At 44.2% G+C, this 23,841-nt stretch overlaps 1 protein-coding gene across 4 annotated transcripts in view; it reads left to right on the forward strand.

Annotated features, from left to right (window-relative positions):
* The window catches only part of SLC1A2 (solute carrier family 1 member 2), a 159,202-nt gene extending 136,260 nt beyond the window's left edge, over positions 1-22,942 (forward strand). For all 4 annotated transcript variants that reach the window (XM_018059239.1, XM_013969795.2, XM_013969794.2 and 1 more), the window contains exons 9-11: positions 955-1,089; positions 16,129-16,360; positions 20,252-22,942. In XM_018059239.1, the coding sequence (XP_017914728.1) occupies positions 955-1,089; positions 16,129-16,360; positions 20,252-20,323 (439 nt within the window). In that variant the 3' untranslated portion in view covers positions 20,324-22,942. The remainder of the gene's footprint in view (positions 1-954; positions 1,090-16,128; positions 16,361-20,251) is intronic.

Raw genomic sequence — 23,841 nt, forward strand, 5'->3', positions numbered from 1 at the left:
TGTAAAAACTCTATAAAAACTGTAAAACAAACAAACAAAAAACTTTATATAACCACAGAGAAAGCAGCCGCCTATTTCTTTTCAGCAGTTAGAAAAACAAGTTGGGAATCCATATTTTCATAAGCTGTCCATTCAGAAATGACAGCTTTTATAAACAGCATCCAGAATAGAGGGAGAAAAAGTCACTGTCCTTTGCTTGACCACAGAGGCCCTCTGGTGTCTAGGAGGGGTGCTTGAACCCTAGATTAAACTCGTTTCCAGAGACAACTTCAAAATGGCACTGGGTATGCCCTTGGTGTCCCTTGAAAAGCAAGGAATGAGATGTTTCAGGAAGAAGGTCTCCCATTTTTTTATTATCATTTCTTGGCGCCCTGTTTCTGAATAATGTACTTTCCAGCCCATGGTGAAATGTCCAGGCATCTAAAGCTTAATGCCATTTGGAATTCTGTCAGTTTGTTTCCCCGATGTCCACTCAGTTGGGTCTGGATATTTGCTATTCTGAGTTCTCATGTTAATGTTGGCAATGACCTCCTCAGACTCTTGCCACTTAGTCTAGAAGTCTGTTTCTCACAGAGACATAAAGACGTAAGCAGAAATGAATGCGGTGGTGTTCCTGTGGAAGGATTAAGGGTGATTTGTTTTTCTTCTTTAGTATTTCCTTGCCTGCATTTAGAGCCATGCTTACCTTATTTGAGCCCTGTGATATATTTGGTGAATGGCATGGCATGATGGGGGCAAGACTCTGGTCCATGAATTTGTAAGCTTCCATCAGACTGAGCAAAACCCAAATAGACCCTGTTTCCTGGGTCTTGGTACTCCAGATTCCTCTATTCCTTGGGAGGAAAAAGGGATTTTATGACTGCTGGGAAAATTAGAGCTTAAAATTGCCTACCAGTGATGGTTTTGGCAAGGCTACTTTCTCTTCCTTTGACCTGACCTGTTTTGTTCTCACAGCCTCACGGCCACGCTGGCCAGCGTTGGTGCAGCCAGTATTCCCAGTGCTGGGCTGGTCACCATGCTCCTTATCCTGACGGCTGTGGGTCTGCCGACCGAGGACATCAGCCTGCTGGTGGCCGTGGACTGGCTGCTGTAAGTGTCCATGTGTGCGGCTCTGCTGGGAATGTGAATACTGCCGCCCAGGGGTGGACAAGATGCAAGGTTGCGCCAAGATCTTCTTCGCCAGTCCCCATGACAACGCTCTCATTTCCTCCCTCCTTTCTTCCCCCTAACATTTACTGAGTGCCTCTTTGGGAACCAGAGAAGAAAAAGAATGTTTGAGAGCTTCAGAGTCTAGGGGAGGAAGCAAATTAATTAAAATACAAAGTTAAAAGCAGAGCTACAGGGACAAATTACTGTTGAAGCATGCAGGGGATCTCAAAACTGAGTGAGCTGATTATACTGAGTGAACAAAGCACAAAGGAGTATATGCTGTATGATTCCATTTATGTGATGCTCTAGGAAAGATAACATGATCTCCAGCAGTAAAAAGAGATCATGGTTGCCTGGGCCCAGAAATCGAGGCGTGAGGATTAACCGGGAAGGGCACAAAGGCTTTAGGAGTGATGGAAATGTTCCATAGACACAGGTATGTACAGGTGTTCACATAAGTGGAAACTCGTCAAAACATACACTTAAATGGGTACATTCTATTGTATGTAAAGTATACTTCCATAATGTATATTCCTAAATTGCACGCACATAGAATAATAGTGATAGAGATAGACACCCATCCCACACTAGGATGGAAAGGCAGAGTGGAGAAATCAGAAAACAAGGGAAATAGCTACTGAATACTATGTGTCAGCTACACTGAGTCCTTCACAGGTTTCTTTAACAATGATGAAGATTTGGTGTTATCACTTTCATTTTATAAATAGGAAAACTGAGGTTTAGGGAGAATGAATAGAGATTCAACCCTCGGTCTGCTTGGGTTTGGAGGCCACCACATTCATAATCATGGCCACATTCAAGTTTCTAAAGGGAGTGATACCTAAGCTGGACCCTAACAGGTAGGTAGACGTTACCCAGTTTAGGACATTCTGGTCAAGGCAAGCCTACACAAAGGCACAGAGGCAACAAATAAAGTGGAGACCTCTGAGTGGTTTCGTACTGTTAGAGCACAAAGTGAAAGGTAGGGAGTGGTGAAAAGTGACATAAGGTAGACAGCCTTGAGCCCGTGCAGAGATGCTTGAACTTGACAGTGTACATGTAGCCCAGCTCGCTTTCCCAGTGAAGGACATTATCCTAGTGTGAGACTCACTATCTGTTCCCAAAGGTGGGTCAGTCTATCCAGATGGCCCCCAGTAGGAGGCTGGCATATTTTTGCCAAGGTCTTCCTGGGGCTCTGATGTTCTATGGGATGTACACTGGTACTTCCAGTCCAGTCCTGGCACTCCATGACAGGGGCCAGCCCTTGGCTTCAGAGTCAGAGGCTCAGAATGACAAGCGCAGAGATCCAAAGTGTTCACACTTAATTTTGTAAAATTGCCCTACTTGCCAGTAGCGATTTTTCTGACATTTATTGACATGGATTTTAAGAGCCAGAAGCCACATTTAATGGACTTGAGTTCCTGCATGCTAGAGAAGTTCCACTTCTCTGCAAGCACCCTTCCGAAGAGAAAAACGTGTGAGTGGCCGAAGGGAAGAAGGAGATCTTGGAAGGGTAGAAGGAAGCCTTGTCTTTCCAGAAAACTTGCCTGTTCTTGAGGTTTGGTTACAAATGAGAAGTGGACAGAATCTGTTCAACTCAGGAGGGGCACGGATCTTCCTAACTGGTTCTTCTGTCACCAGAGAAATGCCCTGGAAATGCCTTTCACGGGAGACGAATCTTGTCTGTCTCTGCCCGTCTCTTTCAACAGGGGTAGAGGAGCCTTAGCCCTAGTTTGGCGGTTCTCTGTGCCCTGTGCTGGCCCCAAGGGGCAGGCATTCTCATGATATCCATCCAAACAAGGCAGTTATGGGGGCAGCTGAGATTGGTTGGTGGGGTTTGGTGGAAGGATTTGGAGCAAATAGGATGAGAGAGACTAAGGGGTGGGGTTGGTTTTGGTTAGGAGGAGGACAAAGTGGAAATAAAGACGTTGGCCACTGTTGGGGACAGAGCACACAGCAGGAGCTCAATAATTGCATGCTAAAGTGACACACAGAGCTGCTTTGTGATAACCAGGGGCCTTTCCACACATGAAGAATGATAGAAGAAGCTATTGAAGTCCCAGCTGCTTCCCTCGTGACTTTAGCCTCCTCTACCTCTTTGACCTTTGAACTTATGTTGTTAGGATCCATTGCCTACTCTCTTCTTGGACTTGTTGCCAAGGCCTGAAATCCACCATTAGAGATGTATCTCTTTAGCAATGATTAGTATAGATGCTGCCCCCCATTATAATGCAAATTCATTTTAGTGGAAAAATAGACTCGATTTATCAGGAATGAAGAAAAGGAGCTAATATTTGGTGGGTGCCGCCATGCTCTTTACATTGGTTTACAGTTAATCCATAAAGAGCACAGTGGTGTGTTTCACAGATGAGGAAACCAAGTGTCAAAAGGCACAGGGTAGCTTGTGTGGCCGGGTCAGGGCCCTTCACACCGCCCCACACAGGCGCAAAGGGGTCCAGAATCTGAATGGTTCGGAAAAACAAGCTGATTCGGGGGGCACCCCTCGTTCTACATTCTAACCAGAGAATTTTTTGTCTGACTTGTTTTTTTTTTCTTCCCCTTTCTCAGGATTAAAACAAAACAAAACAAGGAGGTTAAGTGGGGACAAACAGGGTACAATGAAGGTCTCAGCCACTCTAAGACTTCAAGTCCTCTGGCTCCCTTGGATCAGCCATTGTGGGCTGGTCTTCCTGGCAGTCATCTTCTTCCAAGCCTCTTGGAGGAGAGTCAGCTCATGAAACATGCATGACCCTGCCTCTTCCTGACCTAAATGTCAGCGAATGGGCGCTCACAGGCTCACACCTGCACCCAGAGCAAGGCGTCCTCATTCTGGAGGTGAAACGTGCTAGCAGGAGGGAGTTGGCTGAACAACAGCAAAAACGTGATGATCCGTTTGGATTAACTCTATTGATGAGATTGCGTATGAGAAAACGTCATTGCAGGCTGCAGCTGGAAAGGGTAGAGTGATTGAAGAACTCGCTTCTAGTTCTGGGGTCTGATCTCAGAGGGAAAGAGGCTCTGTGATCAAGGGGAGAAAGCCAGAGGCCCGGGTCTGAACTCTGCACTAACTCATGGTAGGACTGTGGGCTAGTTACTTACTTTCTGGATTCAACTGTGTCATGCGGATAACGGGAGCAGTAAAGCTACGAGCTTGAAAGCACAGTCTAGACCTCTGTGCCCTTGAATGCCCTTCCAGTTTTAAGACCCAGACTAGGATTCTGCTGGTGAAGGATGTTTATATACAAATGAGCATGAACATTCCTTTTCAGAAGCAAAGAAAAAGAGAGGGTAGAGGATCCTGGGAAAGTGTGTAGGGGTCTGTAGCTAGGTCAGATCTGCTTTGAATTAGTAACGGTTCCACATTCTTTCTCACCAGCAAGAGGAGTTCTGGAAACACACTCTTGGTCATGGGCTCCATGGCTGTTGGATGCCCTTCAGTGTGTGAGTCGGGCAGGGGGATGAATTGAGAGAGGGGTGCAGGGGGCTCTGGTTTTTCCCTGGTGATGTAGTCTGTGCAGGAGACAAAGAAAAGCAGGACATTTCTTTTCCTCCCCAGGTTTGTGAGGTTTGTAAGCTTTCATAACTCTAGCAATTTTCAATTTAGAACCAAACAAAGCCCACAGTGACATTTAATGTGCCATGCTGTGTGCCAACTGCTGGAGGTCAGCCAGCCACATTACTGCCTGCCAAGCCCTGGATGATTTTCAATGAGCAGGCTTAGCTGCTCTGTAAATGTCATGGTGAAAATCAAGATTCTGGGCCCTGAAAGTGTCTGAGTCCTAGAACACCAGATGGGAGGGGCTGGTAAAATCAGAACCTCCCCCAGGGTCCAAGAAGCCCTTTGCGTCAGGAGTCTTTGGCAGATGTTTATGAGTCCTTGCTGACATCACCCCCTCTCTCTGAAGGCGTCAGGATGGAAGGAAAACTGGGGGATGAGTACCAGGCTTGCATGCTCAGTCACTCAGTCATGTCCGACTCTTTGCAACCCCATGGACTGGAGCCTGCCAGACTCCTCAGTCCATGCGATTTTCCAGGCAAAAATACTGGAGTGGGTTGCCATTTCCTCCTCCAGAGAAATCGGTACTTGGCTGTGATCAATTAATTGTAAACACCGATGCTCTCAGACCAGCCAGGGACCGACCCAGGGATCGAACCCACATTTCAGTATGTCTTCTCTGTTGCATGTGGGTTCCTTACCACCAGCGCCACCCAGGAAGCCCGTGCCACAGAAAGGTGATAAATAACTGAGTCAGACCACAGGTGGGAAAAGGAAAGCCAGGTGGACCTGTGGCCCGGTTATCACATAGGACTGCTGATGAGATTATTTCTGGGGACGTATTTGCTCATTGGAGATATAGTTGAGTTCTTTCCTTATAAGGAAGCCTAAGGGGGCCTCCACCCTGCAAGGGGCACCCTGAAGTTCCCCCATTATCCTCCCAGAGGAAATAGAGCTTTGGTTCTCAAACTTGAGTGTGCACTCAACCTCCTAGAGAGTCAGAAGATCTGGGGAGGGGCCCAAGAAGTGGCTTGTGTAACAAATCCCAGAGGATGCTGATGATCAATCCAGGGACCTCACCTCCAGAAGCAATGGCGCAGAGCAGAGGTAGAGAAGGGGGAGCAGGAGTTCCTGACTCTGGTATGTGAACATCTCTCCTCTTTTCTGAGCTCCAGCTGACACTGGGGGCATCCATTCAATGAAAGGAGATCAAGAGGACACCGGGCTCTGATAACTAATACTCAGTGTCAGACGTTGTTCTGCACGTGTCCCATGGACTTGCTTAAAAAGTTGCAGCAAATTACAAGGCAGCTAGTAATACTATCCTTGTTTTACACTTCAGAAAACTGAGGCTTAGAGCAAAGAAATATATCCCCATTTAGTAGGTCTTAAAAGGCTGACCTGGGATTTAAAGCCAGACCATCTGGCTGTTCCTTGGGTGTCCCAGGCTTCCCATCTGCATTTTCATTAGCTCATTTGAGTCATGCACACATGCATATTTACACACGCTTAGCTGAAGTAAGCCCCGCTCTGCATCTGGTGGAAAAGAAAACCAATTCCTATGCACACCATACCTCTGAAGATTCCACAGGTTTATGTTTAAGCCTTTTGCTTCAATTTCCTACTTCCACTGACTTCTCCTCTTTTCTACATCTTACCTCATCTTTCATTTTTTTGTCATCCTTTAGCATGCCAGCCTTACCCTTTTAGATTAAGTCCTTTGTCCCCTGCCAAAGTGTTCCTGACTCAACGCAGTGTAATTCCCCATCAAGGGAGCGGGGTGAAGGTGGGTCACATTTTAATACATCACAAAAGAAAAAAAAAAAAAATATATATATATATATATATATATATGCTCATGGAAAGATTAGAGGAGGGGCCAAGCTCAGAAGAGCTATAAAACAAGAAAGAAAATCTCCTCTTCTGTGCAGCTCCATCTTGAAAAGGAGCAGAATATGAGACTCCCCAAAATGCCGGTTAGCATGTGGCTTATTTTAAGCTGAAAGTGGTCAGGACCCATCAGACTAAGGACAAGCTTTTTTCCTCCTCCTTAACTGACTGAAAGGATTTAGAGGGAAGCCTATAGCAGGAAGAACTCTGTTACCAGAAAGAACTTTTTTCACTGGAGAGGCTTATCTGCATGGCCGGGCAAACATTTGTTTACCAAATACTTGCTCTTCCTGTGAGTTGTCTTCCTCTCCTTTCAAGCCCCAGACCCTTGTCCCCTTCCTTCCCTCAGGATGGCATGTAAGCCTCAGTTACCTGACTGCCTTTGAGTCTCCTATTTTATTAAGGCTCAGGCATATACGAAATTACATTTTCCCATTAATCTCTTATGTAGATTTAATTATTAGACCAGCCAAAGGGGTCTAGAAGGGAAGAAGGGAATTTATTTTCTTCCCCTATTATCTCTTGTTTCTCTTGTATCAGAATAATAATTTATGGAAAGTAAAAACTTAATAATAGGCATCTATTTTCTTTTTGAAACGTCCTTTGGTGTACCCCACCCCTGGGAATCTCTTCCTACACCTGTTTAGTTCCAGTCTCTGCCTACCTGGCTGTTCCTCCTCACTCTCCACCTCTGCGTCTTTTCCTCAGTTCTCAAGACACTGCTCTCACTTTCCTCTGCAAGGGAATCTGGGCTGTGTCTCCCTCTTCCTTCTTCTAGATCTCACCCAGTGTCTGCACTTTTTACCACTGAAATAGCCAACCGGAGGGTTGGTGAGCAGAAGGCAGTTCTCTTTCTAGAGTTAATCTGCTTCCACTTCTTAGACAATGATCCATCCCCACCCTGCCTCCTTCACATACCCGCTTACCTCCTTTGCAGCCCTCCTCCCCTCCTGCCCGTGTCATAAACGAATACAACAGCCCACTCTGAAAGGGCTTACAGTCTGGTAATGGGGACAGACATGGTCAGAAAATCCCACCAGAGGTAGGTACAGAGGAGGAGCGTGTAAGACATGATGAAGGAATAAGAGAGCAAGTGATTTGCTCCCCTTTGTGCTTGGACCGATGATGACGGTGGTGATGCAGTTAAGGCTGAGCACTGAATTTCGGTCAGGTGCTCTGTGAAGGCTTTTATAGGCAGTTTGGTCCAAGACCTCTCAGAGGTTGAGCACTTCTCTGGGTTAGTGGTTGTTATCTTCTCAACACGCTTGGAAGTGGATATTGCTTTCCATATTTTACAAATGAGAAAACTGAGCAGAAAAACTAGACAACCTTCTCTGCTGGAGCCAGAATTGCAATCCAGGCTTGAATCCAAAATTCAGTGTCCTGTGGTTCCTTCTTCCCTCCCCTAATCCCATGCAGTCTGAGCCCTCAGATGCCCAGAATAGTGCCGGCCTTCTCAAGGTCTGGGGCCTCAGGTGACCCCTCTGCCACACTGGGCACCCTGCATCCTGAGAGGCAGACACAATGGTTTGTTTCTATGAGTATTAGGCTGGCTCATATGAAATGGCCAATAGTTAGCCTTTCTGAAAGAAAGTGAAAGTCGCTCAGTCTGACTCCTTGTGACCCCATGGACTTTACAGTCCACGAAATTCTCCAGGCGAGAATACTGGAGTAAGTAGCCTTTCCCTTCTCCAGATGATCTTCCCAACCCAGGGATCGAACCCAGGTCTCCTGCATTGCAGGCGGATTCTTTACCAGCTGAGCCACAAGGGAAGCCCAAGAATACTGGAGTGGGTAGTTGGCCTTTCTAGACTTATAAAAATGGCAGTTTCATGTGGTTCACTCCAGTACAAGGTACCAGTTGAATTTTGAGTGACCCTGGATCTGTTCTTCTGTGAATAAGACTTTCAGGCAATCCCACCATCTTCCTGCCAGACGATTTAGACTGAGAGAAGGAGAAAGAGAGAGCACCTTGGCAATTGTTTTTCTTGCAAGAAACCCGACCCAGTGCCTCAGCATGAAGGAGCTTCATCAAGTCCCCATTTTGGTTTTGATTCCTGGTAACTCCAAAGAATAGCTATATCATTTTTGGAATTCATTCAATTAAAAGCTCACATCTTTCCCCTTCTCACAGTCTGGACATGCTATATCCAGACCAGAGAATAACAGGAAGCACTCTAAAATTCTTTTTTATGAAGCAGCCTAAAAATCTCCAGAGATCAGTGGGGTTTCATGAACAGTTGGGGCTGTTGGGAGAGAAAATGAAAGCATTTGTCTGTGGAGAAATTTTCCACACGTGAGCAATAAATTCCCATATCCTGCTCTTGGCTAGAGTCGGACTTCCCCAGAGTTGGTCAGATATTTCCCTGGTGGCCTCAAAAGCAAACCCAAATTTCTCTCTTCTGCCTGCCTCTACCGTTCTGTCTCCTCAGCTTCACAGTCAGGCATCTTGATTGTGGTGGTTCTGCACAGTGTTCCCCTCTTCCTTGCCTCTCATTTAAGCTTCTTCAGTGGAGAGCTGTGGATTGAAGCTACCCTTGCCAGGTTGATCATGGCCTCTTCATTGCTGAAGCCAAGAGGCACTTCTTTGCCTCATCTTACCCGACCTCCAGGCAGTCATGGGTGCTTCCCCCACCCTCTTCTAAATTCCTGCCCCCTTTGCAGGCTCTTATTCCTTTGCCCATTCCCTAACTATTTTGTCTTCCTCAGGGTTCTGAACTAGATTATCTGCTTGTTTCACTTTACTTTCTCTCCAAGGATGAACTGAATCTGCCTTGACTCACCCATGGCCTCTTTAGGTGTTGACTCTTCATTCACACCTGAAGCTCAGATATCTCTCCTGACCTTTGGTCCATATTCCCAATCATTTGCAGGACATTTCCCCTTGGCTGGGTCGCAGTCCTCACACTTGGCACGTTTACCAGAATCTTTTTCCTCCCCATCAGTTATGCCCCCTAGATATGGTAGCCTTGTCCTTTGGTTGCCCAAACCAGAAACTTGAGAGGAATTCTCGACTCTTTTTTGTTCGTTTGTTTCTTTTCCATAATCAATCAGTCCTCAAGTCCTGTAATTCTGTCTCCTGCTTCTTGTTGTTAAGTCGCTAAGTCATGTCCAACTCTTTGTGACTCCATGGACTGCAACACACCAGGCTTTCCTGTCCTTCACTGTCTCTTGGAGTTTGCTCAGATTCATGTCCACTGAGTCAGTGATGCTATCTATCTCTGTCTCAGGTTCATCTTCCTCTGTATCTACCACATCTTTACTAAGTGGATTTTGCTCTTTCAGTCTTGCTGTTCTTTATACTGAAACAACTGTGATGCTTCCCTTCCGTGGCTCCCTGTCACGCTTGGGATAAAGTCCTGACTCTTGCACTTGACGGATAAGGCCACACACGATTTGGTCAGTCCTTTCCTTCTGCTCCCACTGTACTCATTAGCCGTCCGGAGTGCTCCTGAGAGTACGTACCTCTTAGATCTCACACATATTAGTTCTCTCTTCTCTCTAGCTCATTATCTCAAATCCACCCTTAGTACCTGACTCAAGACATTTTGATTCCAGCCATTGATGGGACCCCAGTGTAAATAAAGTTCCCTGCCTACAAAACCCAAGAACATCCAGTACTTATTCCTATTCGAATATTTATCTTATTCTAGTGGAGGATACAGACAAGTAAAGAGAATGTGAGTTTTTACAGAAAAGAGAGCATAGGAAGGGTCTTTTCTTGTTCTTTACTGCTTGGACACTTGGCATAGCACACATACTAAAATGCTCATTATGTATTTGCTGAATGAATCAATAAACACTGGGTTGGTCAAAGTTATTCAGATCTTTCCATAAGACAGTATGGAAAAACCCAAATGAACTTTTTGGCCAACCCAATAACAAAGAGCTCAGCAAGTATTAGAGTCCATGTTCTTATTTTGTTTCCACTTAACCATTTTCAAACTTAGCCATTTTTCAAATCAGTGCTGTCTGGCTCCTGAGTGCTTTGTGTCATATGGTGGACAGTGGATTCCAGAGTCACATTGCCTGTGTCCAGATTTGGTTCTGTGACTCTATGAGGGTGTGTGACTTTGAAAAGCCACTTAATTTCTTTCAACCTCAGTGTTTCCATCTCTTAAATTTGGATAACAGTCCTTCTTATAGAGTTATGGTGAGGATTAAATAAGGTAATATCTATAAAGTGTATTCCTATTCATATAAATGTGAGGAATCATCACATTTCAACATCATCATCAGGCTTCCCTGGTTGCATGGGGTGGCAACTAGTTGGACACAATTTAACAACTAAACAACAACCTTTATCATCACCACCACCATTACCTTGATCCCTCTATTTGCCAATAAGACAGATTCTTCTGGACCATGAGATGAGTGGGTATTCAGAGCATTCTACTTGAAGGCTTTAGTTCTCTTTGGAATTAACAATTGACCAGGGGTGTTGGGTGCACAGCTCAGAGCATAGGCCAAGAGGGATGGGAAGTATAATTGAAAAATGACAAAGTAGACTACAACTCTCTGAGGAGCAAATAGCTCAGCTGGTTAGTTGGGAGTGCTGCCTTAGGAATTGGCCTATAAATAAGATTGATGTTTTAAGGGGAGACAGTAACTTAACCAGGCATATTTGGATGGTCTACCTAGGAGGTGCCAAAAGAGTGTATGAACTGACTTAATATGATTAATAGTAATAGTACGAAAGTGAAAGTGTTAGTCACTCTGTGTCTGACTCTGCAACCCCCTGGACAGTAGCCCTCCAGTCTCCTCTGTCTATGGAATTCTCCAGGCAAGTATAATGGAGTGAGTTGCCACTCCCTTCTCCAGGAGATCTTCCCAAACCAGCCATCGAACCCAGGTCTCCTCCACTGCAGGCAGATTCTTTACCATCTGAGCCACCAGGGAAGCCCCATAATGATGGTAGCTCACATTTATGTGAACAGGAATATACCTTATGGATACTACCTTATTTAATCCTCACCATAATTCTATTAGAAGTAAAAGTATACAACATGCAATAATTAATTTTGTGAGTTCTCACTAAATGTTTGGAACTATTCTAAGAATTATGTTATTTTATTTAATCTTCACAACAACCTTTCTGTAGGGAACTTTTTTAAATTATTATTTCCATTTTATACATGAGACAACCAAGGCTCACAAACAGGTATGATCAGGGTTGTCCAACAGGTAAAGGGAAAAGCTGGCATTTGAATCCAAGTCAGCTTGCCTCCAGAGTCCAAGCTTTTCCTTTCTTTCTTTCTGGTTGCTCTGAGTCTTCATTGTTGCATGCAGGCTTTCTCTAGTTGCAGGCAGTGGGGGTTACTATTCACTTCATTGCATGGATTCCTCATCCCATGGCTTCTCTTGCTGCAGAGCACAGGGTCTAGGCATGCAGCCTTCAGTGGCTGTGGCTCATGGACTCTAGACCCTGGGACTCGGTGGCTGTGGCTCATGGACTCTAGACCCTGGGACTCAGTGGCTGTGGCTCATGGACTGTAGACCCTGGGACTCAGTAGCTGTGGCTCATGGACTCTAGACCCTGGGACTCAGTCACTGTGGCTCATGGACTCTAGACCCTGGGACTCAGTGGCTGTGGCTCATGGACTCTAGACCCTGGGACTCAGTCGCTGTGGCTCATGGACTCTAGACCCTGGGGCTCGGTGGCTGTGGCTCATGGACTCTAGACCCTGGGACTCAGTCACTGTGGCTCATGGACTCTAGACCCTGGGACTCAGTCACTGTGGCTCATGGACTCTAGACCCTGGGACTCGGTGGCTGTGGCTCATGGACTCTAGACCCTGGGACTCAGTCACTGTGGCTCATGGACTCTAGACCCTGGGACTCAGTGGCTGTGGCTCATGGACTCTAGACCCTGGGACTCGGTGGCTGTGGCTCATGGACTCTAGACCCTGGGACTCAGTGGCTGTGGCTCATGGACTCTAGACCCTGGGACTCAGTGGCTGTGGCTCATGGACTCTAGACCCTGGGACTCAGTGGCTGTGGCTCATGGACTCTAGACCCTGGGACTCAGTCGCTGTGGCTCATGGACTCTAGACCCTGGGACTCAGTCGCTGTGGCTCATGGACTCTAGACCCTGGGACTCAGTGGCTGTGGCTCATGGACTCTAGACCCTGGGACTCAGTCGCTGTGGCTCATGGACTCTAGACCCTGGGACTCAGTCGCTGTGGCTCATGGACTCTAGACCCTGGGACTCGGTGGCTGTGGCTCATGGACTCTAGACCCTGGGACTCAGTGGCTGTGGCTCATGGACTCTAGACCCTGGGACTCGGTGGCTGTGGCTCATGGACTCTAGACCCTGGGACTCAGTGGCTGTGGCTCATGGATTCTAGACCTGGGACTCAGTGGCTGTGGCTCATGGACTCTAGACCCTGGGACTCAGTGGCTGTGGCTCATGGACTCTAGACCCTGGGACTCAATGGTTGTGGCTCATGGACTCTAGACCCTGGGACTCAATGGTTGTGGCTCATGGACTCTAGACCCTGGGACTCAGTGGTTGTGGCTCATGGACTCTAGACCCTGGGACTCAGTGGTTGTAGCTCGTGGACTCTAGACCATGGGACTCAGTGGCTGTTGCTCATGGGCTTAGTTTCTTGGGTGCATGTTGAATCTTCCCAGACCAGGGATCTTTCCCATGTCCCTTGCATTGGCAGGTGAATTCTTATCCACTGTGTCAGCTGGGAAGTCCCAGGCTTTTTCTTACTACATAATTCGCTCTCATCTCTTTATATTGAGGCTTCTTAGTGAGCTCCACGTCAAGTGCCTGCGTCTTGTAGATGACCTCAAGACCCAGACTTTGTTCATGTTAAGGCTATCACTCTGAGGTAGATTCTCTAAAGCAGAAGGGAGGGCGAGAACCTTCTCAAATATGCAGATGTCCCTGAGAGTTGAAGTGGGCTGTGATCTGTATCTTTTTCATGGATAGTATCTTCCTGCTTGAAACCAGAAGGACGGCTGGCTCCCAAGCTCCTTGCAAGAGAGCCAAGCCAGACTCCTTCTACTGCAACTTCATAATGACTGGGCTTCCCTGGTAACAGAGCTGGTAAAGAATCCGCCTGCAATGCAGGAGACCAGGGTTCCATTCCTGGGTTGGGAGGATCCCCTGCAGAAGGGATAGGCTACCCATTCCAGTATTCTTGGGCTTCCCTGGTGGCTCAGATGGTAAAGAATCCACCTGTAATGCAGGAGATGTGGGTTTGATCCCTGGGTTGGGGAGATCCCCTAGAGAAGGGAATAGGTACCCACTCCCATTCTGGCCTGGAGAATTCCATGGACAGAGGTGCAGTCCATGGGGTTGCAAAGAGTCAGACATGATTGAGTGACTTTCACTTTAAATGAGAGATAGATTTGATCAGAGCAGGTAGAATTTATTTTAGGCTTTTGTTCCAAGAACCAATTAAGGTTTCCACATCGCCTTAAACCAATGCTGGTATCCTTCTTTTTTTTTTTTTTTTTTTTTTTTTTAAATTTTGAATCGAATGCTAGAGTGCTGGGCTAAGATGTCTCGGTAGCATTTTCACTTAAACTCTTTTTCTTTTCTCTGTGATTTTCCAGCATCCTTCTTTTTACGACTTTGAGTATCTCACAAATCTTGTCAAAAGGACTCTTCACACTGTTTTTAACTTACGGGTGAGAGATTACAATCTACTCTTAAGAACTTAATTAGTTTTCCTGATGCTGACATTTTGAGAGGGAGTGTTATGAGCCATCCTATTTTTTCCAAGTCAGAACTTGAGAAACGGATTTGAGGAAGGAGTTTTCTCAGCCCTTCCTGGTTCAAGAGGCCCTCTGGAAGATTTTATTTTTTTTTAGATTAACAGAAAGAGCAAGAGAAAGTATTTTGGTGTTTTTCAGGGCACATCATCACTACACATATTAGTCAGGGAGGAAACTGTGACTGGGTGTCTTAACCAACAGCTGTGTCTGTGTGTATGTGTGTGTTGGGCAGAGATCCTTACGAAAAAGATAAAATTTTTATTATGGGGGAATTCATAGGTGGCTACTCTTTCACAAAGAATTAATAAATAAGTGGAGGTAATCTGGAATCTTTGAAGAACAGTTTAAATCAAGAAGGCTTGCTGGACATTACTAGAAATGGCTGCTGTCTGGGTACTAATTCTGAGGTCTAGACATTGTTGTGGCTGTTCAGTCACCAAGTCGTTCCAACTCTGTGAACCCATGGCCTGCAGCATGCCAGGCCTCCCTGTCTTTCACCATCTCCTGGAGTTTGCCCAAGTTCATGTCCATTGAATTTCCCATCATTTATGAGTAGCTCAGATGGTAAATTGGAGAAGGAAATAGCAGCCCACTCCAGTACTCTTGCCTAGAAATTCCCATGGACAGAGAAGCCTGGTAGGCTACGGTCCATGGGGTCGTTAAGGGTCAGACATGACTGAGCGACTTCACTTTCACTTTTCACTTTCATGCATTGGAGAAGGAAATGGCAACCCACTCCAGTGTTTTTGCCTGGAGAATCCCAGGGGTGGGGGAGCCTGGTGGGCTACTGTCTATGGGGTCACACAGAGTCAGACACAACTGAAGTGACTTAGCAGCAGCAGCAGATGATAAAGAAACTGCCTGTAGTGCAGGAGACATGGATTCAATTCCTGGATCTGGAATATCCTCCAGAGAAGAGAATGGCAACCTACTCCAGTATTCATGCCAGAATAATCCCATGGACAGAAGAGTGTGGTGGTCTACAGTCCATGGGTTTGCAAAGAGTCAGACATGACTGAAGCCACTTAGCATGTATGCAGAATGTGAAGCAAAATGAAAGAAAGAGGATTCAAACTTGATTACTGGTGCTGCACACCTTTCAGTTCAGTTTGGTTCAGTTGCTAAGTCATGCCCGACTCTTTGCGACCCCGTGGACTGCAGCACGCCAGGCTTTCCTGTCCATCACAACTTCTGGAGCCTCCTCAAACTCGTGTCCATTGAGTTGGTGATGCCATCCAACCATCTCATTCTCTGTCAGCCTCTTCTCCTTCTGCCTTCAATCTTTCCTAGTGTCAGGATTTTTTCCAATGAGTCAGCTCTTCGCATCAGGTAACCAAAGTATTGGAGCATCAGTCCTTCCAATGAGTATTCAGGGTTGATTTTCTTTAGGGTTGACTGGTTTGATCTCCTTGCATCCAAGGAACTCTCAAGAGTCATCCCCAGCACCACAGTTCAAAAGCATCAATTCTTCAGCACTCTGCCTTCTTTATGGTCCACCTCTCATGACTACATGACTACTGGATATTATTTCCCTCTAATTCTTCCTCCTTCCTGCCTCCTTTCTTTTCTGTTATTGTTTATTGGGCTTACCATTTCATTAGACATTTTACTAGGCAATTTATGTACATCGTTTCGTTTAATTTTCATACAAGCTTATGAGAGAAGTACGATTGTTATCTCCAGTTGACAAACAGGAAATCAACGCTCATGAAAGTGAAGTCACTTGGTCCAGACCAGTCACAAGTCCAGAGTGAAAGACAGAGCTGGAACTCAACCCCAGGGCTCTCCAGTCCAGACCTTGACCTCTCATCCCTCACATCATACTGCTTCCTCACTAAGCGTGTTCTATTCTTTGTCTCCAGGGACAGAATGAGAACGTCTGTCAATGTTGTGGGTGACTCTTTTGGGGCTGGGATTGTCTATCACCTCTCCAAGTCTGAGCTGGACACCATTGACTCCCAGCACCGAGTGCATGAAGATATCGAAATGACCAAGACTCAGTCCATTTATGATGACTTGAAGAACCATAGGGAGAGCAACTCAAACCAGTGTGTCTATGCCGCACACAACTCAGTCATAGTAGATGAGTGCAAGGTACCTTTCCCGTTCATGGATATCGAGACCTGTATATAATAGTGCATGCTCAGTTTCTTAAAGCAAACACAAAAGCCCTGCATGTATTATTGTCACATTTATTTTTCTAAAAAATCATGTAACTCAAGCTTCTGTGAGTCCCAGATCATCTAACTCCGTATCTAACATGGCAGGAAATCAATAAGTCTAACAGTGAAAGAGTCAGATGGTTGCTTGTTTCATCTATGTGATATAAAACAATCATTCTGATTCCCCTGTCCACCTACTCTGCAAATTTGATCTGTTTTCTCTGAATATTATGCTCAATAATTTGTGGTTTCTAGGGCTCTGCTGACTTTCAGATATTCTGTTCCTCAAGTGAAACATCAAGAGAAATGCCCAGAATCACTTGATTTACATAGCACAAGTGTTCCTCCTTGCTGTATATCATCTATTGGTTAAAAAAAGAAAAAGAAAAACATGCCCACATAACTTTGCAAAGCTATCATTCTCTTAATTATTTTCGTGGGAGCATGAGTTTTGACCTAGAAGTCACTTTGCTCCAAGAATCGGGAAGCAATTGTCTCCTTCAGGACAATTATCCATAAATGTCTTTTAAAACACATGACATGTCACACATTGCCTGGCAGCACCATTATTCCTGAAGCATGGATGTTCTGGACTCTTCCAAGCTGTTGGATGCTAAGTCTTAAAGCTCAGTGGGCTCTGTCTCGCCTTCACTGTAACTAACTTGACATTGTCAAACACCGAATGTCATGACCAGAGCGAAGCAAACTTGGAGAAGCCCCGGCAGGTGAGCAAGGTCGACTCTGGAGGGTCTAGACAGCAGCTGAGGACAGTCTGAACCCAACACAGATTTCTGAGACCTTGTTGACTCCTGTTGATCTCATTTAGTAATTAATTTCTCCCTATGTTTCTGGGTCATTCCAAATATATGCCAGACAACTAAGGATGACATAGAAGCAATTCTCTTTATTGGACTATAACATAGTTCAATGGCTCACCCCCCTCTGTATCAGCTACATTGTGCATAAACCTAATTTTCTAATGAAAATTAGGGAGGGACCCTACTCATCAAGAGGCAATTGCATAAATCAGTTACCTCTGTGAAAACAGTTAAAACTGTTGGAAATTAAGATGGACCTAAATGGTAAACTCCATTCTCCTGGAAAGTACCACATCTAAATGAATATGCTGGATTATTCTCCATCAGAATGTTAGTTTTGGTCAACAAGAGTCAGTATTTCATGAAATAGGTTTATGCTCTATTATATTTAACAAGTATTTATTGTGTGCCTTGTGGGGTTTAATTGAGCACCCCCATCTTATTCCTATGACTTCCTATATTTTGATTATTAATCGCGTTTTACAGAGTGCCCATAACTTACAAAGCCCTGAATTAGGCACTGGAGGACAGCAAAATGAATGTACAATTACATAGCAAAGATACAGCTTGATCCCAATGGCTGCCATACAAGGAAATACAGTCGTATGAACCAAAATAAAATCACCATATGTATTTTTTAATTTTGCAGTTATAAGAAAGATCTTAGAGGTTAATTACCTTTAGAGTGACCCTTTTGGAGCATCTCAGCACACTGCTTAACAATATTGTACAGGACAAGTTTTGAGGAAGATTTGTAAGCATGGGGATAGTTTTAGATTTCAGACTTCCCAGATTTTTTTTTTTTTTCTCTTAAAGGACATCAAGCATATCAGGACAAATTCATTTCATTTTTTTAGCAAACAATTAAACCCCCAAAGGGAAATGTTGGTCACTCTCCCTGTCACTAGGAAATAAGCCCATGAGGAAAGAAACTGTATTCCTATTTATCACTGCTGTGCCCTAAAGCAGTGCCAGGCATGCAACGGGCTCTGCAGAGATATTTACTGAGTGTATCCTTTTAGCATCCTAACCCTATGCTTTATTTCAGATAACCTTTTTTTTTTTCTTTGCTGGGCAGTTCCATAGAGATAGTGGCTTAGTCTCTAGGTAATTAACCACTGAACCAACCACTCATTGGTGAATTATTGTTTAGATAATCAAGTAATGAAACTGAGCAGGTCATGAAAATAATGAAACGACCATATTGGTTTAATAATTATTCAGCTGTTTTCGTTTTTTAGTTAAGTGATCGAGTTCAGCTCTGTGAAGATCGTGAGGTCAGGCAATTGACTCTTCTTGCTCTAGACCAATCAGCTGGGTTGACACCCACCCACAAAGGAGGCAGCCAGAGCTACAGAGATGAATTTGCAGGCTTTACCCAGAATATCTGAGTTACATTTACTCCTGCCTTTGAAACTCTTCCTGGTCTGTTTTGTTCTACTGTTTTAAAAACTGAGCTGGGGACATCAGTGCTTTCCACCAGTCCCTACCCTTTTGGCTTTTCTGTTACCCAGGTGTTGGAAAAGAGCCGGGTGGAATGGATGGGGAGGTAGAGTCCCCGCTTCCTTTAAGCCAGTCAGAAAAAGGGAATGCCCCGCCCAAAACTGCTGTCCCAGCTACTTTAGAGACAGAGGTCCTAATATGTGAAAACAATCCCCCCAGGTTCTGTCTGGTTTTCCAAAGGCACCCCACTGAGATTTATAATGTTACACAGCTATTGATCTGGTTCATCGCTAAAAGCCAAATAGGCACATCCAAGGTCATGGTGAACACGCAGCTTGCTCCAGGCAGACAGTTTGTCCCTGGCAGTCTTTCCTGACAGTTCACTGAAGGGGAAACAAATTTGCTGCTGCTCTGGTCACACCTTTAACCATTTTAAGCATTGTTATGTCACGTTGGTCTCTCTAGTTTCAGACTCTTGCCTTGTAAGCTTAGTTTGAGATTATGCAATGTTTTTTATTTTAACCAGAATAACTGCATGTGATGCTTACGTTTGCTTCTTGCATGGTCTTTTTTTTAAATGGAGGCTTCATGGGGACTGGTGGAAGGAGTAGTTTTTATTTTCATTTGCTTGGTTCATGAAAGGCATTTGGTTTTCTGTCCCTAGCATGTTGTGTGTGTTCATAATGCATGCGTCTCCCTTCCACTTGGGTAAGAAGAAGGTCAGATTTCTTTCAATCATTGCTGCCGTTTGTCATGTCTCCGTGTCCTAATGCTTCCATAAATCCAGTCTCTCCATTATGTGGAATATCAGTCGTGGGTTTAAGTTTGCACATGACGTTGAGGACAGACAGATGGAAGGTAAGCTAGGAAAACGATTTAGATGTGGAGGGGGAAACCTCCCAATCTGTGTAAGGGTTCAGTTTGCTTAGAGCCAGGGAAGCATAATCTAGACAGTCTGGTGATTATAGTTGATTAATAAATGTCTGCGTTGAAATAATTTAGATTTACTGATCCCTGGCTTTTAATTCCCTTCTTTTCTTCTTTCAACATTTAAAGCCTGGACAGCTTATATGGTGGAGCCAGACCACCAAGATTTCTGATTTTAAAATTGGATATATATAAAATCCACCTGGGCTCATTGAAACTGAACCTTTCACGTGCATGAGTAGAACTAGATGCCGGTTCTGGATTTTTTTGTTTCTCTGCGGTTGTCTGGAGTAGCACGGGCACTATGTTTTAAGGACTGCATTATTGTATTGTGAGTCTATGGGTAATTAGAGCCCCTCACAACCCTAAAAGCATCATACAAGTTATTTATTCCCCAACTTGCAAAGTCTCTCTAGTGCTTCAGATACCTTCCCAAGGCAAATATGCCTTTTTAAAGTGTGCAAATCATTGTTGAAAACCAAGACCAGCTTAAAATCAGTTTGGAAAGAACAGTGGCTAACATTAATATTTAAGTTGCATAGTAGAACCTGGGTCTGGTGCTCCTCCACATAACCCCCGGGGTGGTTTTCTCGTTCATGGCCTATAAGTTGGATGTTGATGATAATTATTTTCAGGTAACTCTGGCAGCCAATGGAAAGTCAGCCGACTGCAGTGTTGAGGAAGAACCTTGGAAACATGAAAAATAAGGATATGACTCTCAGCAAATTCTTGAATAAACCCCCCAACGTATCTTATGGTAAAAGAGGATATAAACAAGCTTTCTTTAAAAAGAAAAAAATACATCTATTTCTGTTTACTTAATCTATTAGCTGAGGCTTAGAGGATCTGTTGTGAGTCAGTGACAGGCACGGTGCTGTGTGTCATTGCCAAATAATGCTTCGTAAATGTCTCATTTTCTCACTTGTATTATTGTTTGAATGGATGCTGCTGGAGGAATCAGTTTGAATTGAAGATGCATTCTTGCCAGCTTCCCTTTTCTCTCAAGATGCAGAAGCGCGGGTGCTCTTTTTTCCAGGAGACACAACTAAAGGCATGTGGCACATTCTGGGGATTTGGAATAATGAGCAGACACTTGGCGTGTTACTCTTTCCAGTGTTCTCCAGCCGCACCTGGTAGCACACAAGAGATTCTGTTGGAGCCTTTGTAAGAAATCCCCTTCAATGTCTTAAAGCGTTTGCCCTTGTGTTGGTGAAAAGAAAGTACCCATCTTAGGGAACTCTGACAGTTTCTCTTCTGTTGAATTTCTCTCTTTAAGTTGAATGACTAAATGTTTCAAAGAGAGTCACATTTGGAGCCATGTCTTAAAAGCAGCCTATTATGGAACCCACTGAGTCTCTGCTCTACCCCACCTAGTATATGGGAATAATTGTTGAATTTCAAAGTATGTTTCATAACTTGCTCTAAATTCAGTAATGGATTAGGATGTAGCTTACATAAAATTGCTGTATATATTGACAACACTTAGAGAGCACAGTCAACACAACTTTTAACCAGATTCAGATTTGTTTGTGTTTGGGTTACATCACCTTGTATAGTGAAATCAAGTGAGATTATTTGATCTATGCTTCACTGTCTTTATTTTGACCATAAAATTTTTATTTGGGTTTCTACCTAAAAAAAAGACATTCTTCATCTCCAAATTATTTCTGTCATATTCTCATCAGACTAAAAGACTTAATCATTTTACTGTCCTCACAGATGGAAAACAGTTACGTTGGCTGTGCCTCTTTTAATACTAATCTCATGATAAAAGCAAATCCAAAACACGGTTAGTTATTTAATATGTAGAAAGCTTTTTATTATATTTTATCAAAGCACCTAAAACCAATTACAGGACATAGTTGAAAGCAGAACCCATCTTCCTCCCCAGTCTTCTCTGTGGAAAGAACCAGTAAACAAACATATGTGCAAAATCCTATAAAGATGACATTTCTACGGCAAAGTCAAGGCAGCCTTGAACCATAGAGTAGGGAAAAAGGGTGGCTTTACGGAACTTCACAGATGGAGTCTTTTCCAAGCTGTGGAAGTTTGAGGGGATACATAATATAATACTGGAGGAACTCATCAGTGCCTTGCATGCTATAGGCATCTCCAAGCTACGTTTTGCAGTGTCTCTACTATCATTTTCTATTGAACAACCCGCAGTATTTTCGTAAGGTAGCTGGCTTTGGGAGTTTGCTAAGGATTACTTGAACATACATCACTGAGAAATAAGGCACACTTGACTCTAAGGAATGTTGAAAACCTTGGTCCAGTGTGGGGGCAGGGTGATCATCCGAGGCCAGCAGATGTATGCTGAGATATTCATGAATAGCTGTAGAGTCCAGGTTTTCACAGGAGAAGGTGTTTATGGACATCACATGCCCTTCATTGCCTACTCCTTGTGACCTTACTCTTCCACGTAGGGAAACTTTGGAACACACAAGAGACATGAGATTCTAGTAGTTTTGTCTCTTAAGCCCTAGTTTGTTTTTTTTTAAAATAACAATCACTATTGAGCAGTATTAAGTAGCTCTTTGCTTTTTTTTTAAAAAAAATAATGCATTGGTCTTCATTTTCATTAGCTGGACAGTTAAGAGGGTGGCCAAGGGCTTGCTGAAATGTAGTAGTGGCAAATGCCTCCTTTATAGTAGATGTCATGGGTTGTAAGGATGGTTCCTGGATTTAACTGTGAAACTGTTAACGAGTCTCTTTAAGTCGTGCTTCTGAGGGCATTTTTTATGGTGCGGAGAAGGATGTAGCTGTCCATCTAGGAACTTGTGGTTTTGTTGTTTTAGGCCAGCTTAGCACTTGAACATACTGACAGGCTGCTCAAAGGAGTGGTCTCAAGATTGTCTTCCAAAGATTCTGCCTACAAGTCTTCCATGACTGCTTGTCTTCAGTTTTTTCCTCGTCATTGAGTTAGCCTATACATATATAAGGGGACAGTGTATTCAGAAGAAACTAGGTGCTCAGCTTAACAAAGCGGATTTTTCTAGTTTGAAACTGTATGCAGTAAGTTTCATGAGAATATCCTTAGGAAACTGGTTTATTTGGAAGTTCAACAAATCAGTTAAAAATAAGCAGTTTCTCAAATTCAGGAGTAGCTTGAAAACCCAGGGTGTACGTAGAACTGACATGTGACTGTGTCCTCTGGTTTTTTAGGTCTCTCTTATTCTTCTCATGCCATGCCCATTGGGGTTTCCTTGTCCAGCCTGTGTGCCATAAACAGGACAAGCAGATCCAGAATATACCTCTAACAACCATTTCTAAACAGGATATTATAACTTGTCAGTTGTATGCATAGATTTATTTTAACAAGTCAAGCACAAATATGAATGCTTATAACACTCCATTCATGTTTGATCATGTATAAATGTTACATTTGTACACAGACATGGCAGGCTAGATATACACACTGTATCCTGTAAGTTCTGTTAAGTCAGGGCTTTGGCAACATCGTTTTTTATGGACTCATTTTACTATATTTAGGAATCAGAATCATTTCAGGAGAAAAGCAAGTAGACTTTTATTCTCTCCTTCCTCATTTATGTCCTTTGAAAAACCCAAGGGGTGTCGTGATTTGATTACCTACTACAGTTCAATGAATCAAGTCCTATTCGTGAAAAGAATGGCGTAGCTATCAAGGCAAACCTTTATCTTAGACCTTTGGGGATGTGCCTCCCATGAAAAGAGCACCAGAAATTCAAGGCAATCATCTAAATCACTCAGATCTTCGATATAAAACTTTAGATAGTAAGTTCTGAATCAAGTAGTTATCAGATTTGATTCTTATTGTTGGGAGTGGAAATACAACCTATAGCCTGCAGAAGTTACCATGTTCCATAAAATATAAATATTCACTTTTCTTTAACTACTCATCAGCTTGGGTGTTCAGAAAAGTCTAAAGAAAGGTTGCCAAAATGCCTGGTTTTTGGATTTGAACTCGTGGAAGCGGAGAAGGCAATGGCACCCCACTCCAGCCCTCTTGCCTGGAAAATCCCATGGACGGAGGAGCCTGGTGGGCCGCAACCATGGGGTCCCTGAGAGTTAGACACAATTGAGCGACTTCACTTTCACGTTTCACTTTCATGCATTGGAGAGGGAAATGGCAACCCACTCCAGTGTTCTTGCCTGGAGAATCCCAGGGACAGGGGAGCCTCATGGGCTGCCGTCTATGGGGTCGCACAGAGTCGGACACCACTGAAGCGACTTAGCGGCAGCA

The sequence above is a fragment of the Capra hircus genome, chromosome 15 (assembly GCF_001704415.2).
Source record: "Capra hircus breed San Clemente chromosome 15, ASM170441v1, whole genome shotgun sequence".
NCBI lineage: Eukaryota > Metazoa > Chordata > Mammalia > Artiodactyla > Bovidae > Capra > Capra hircus.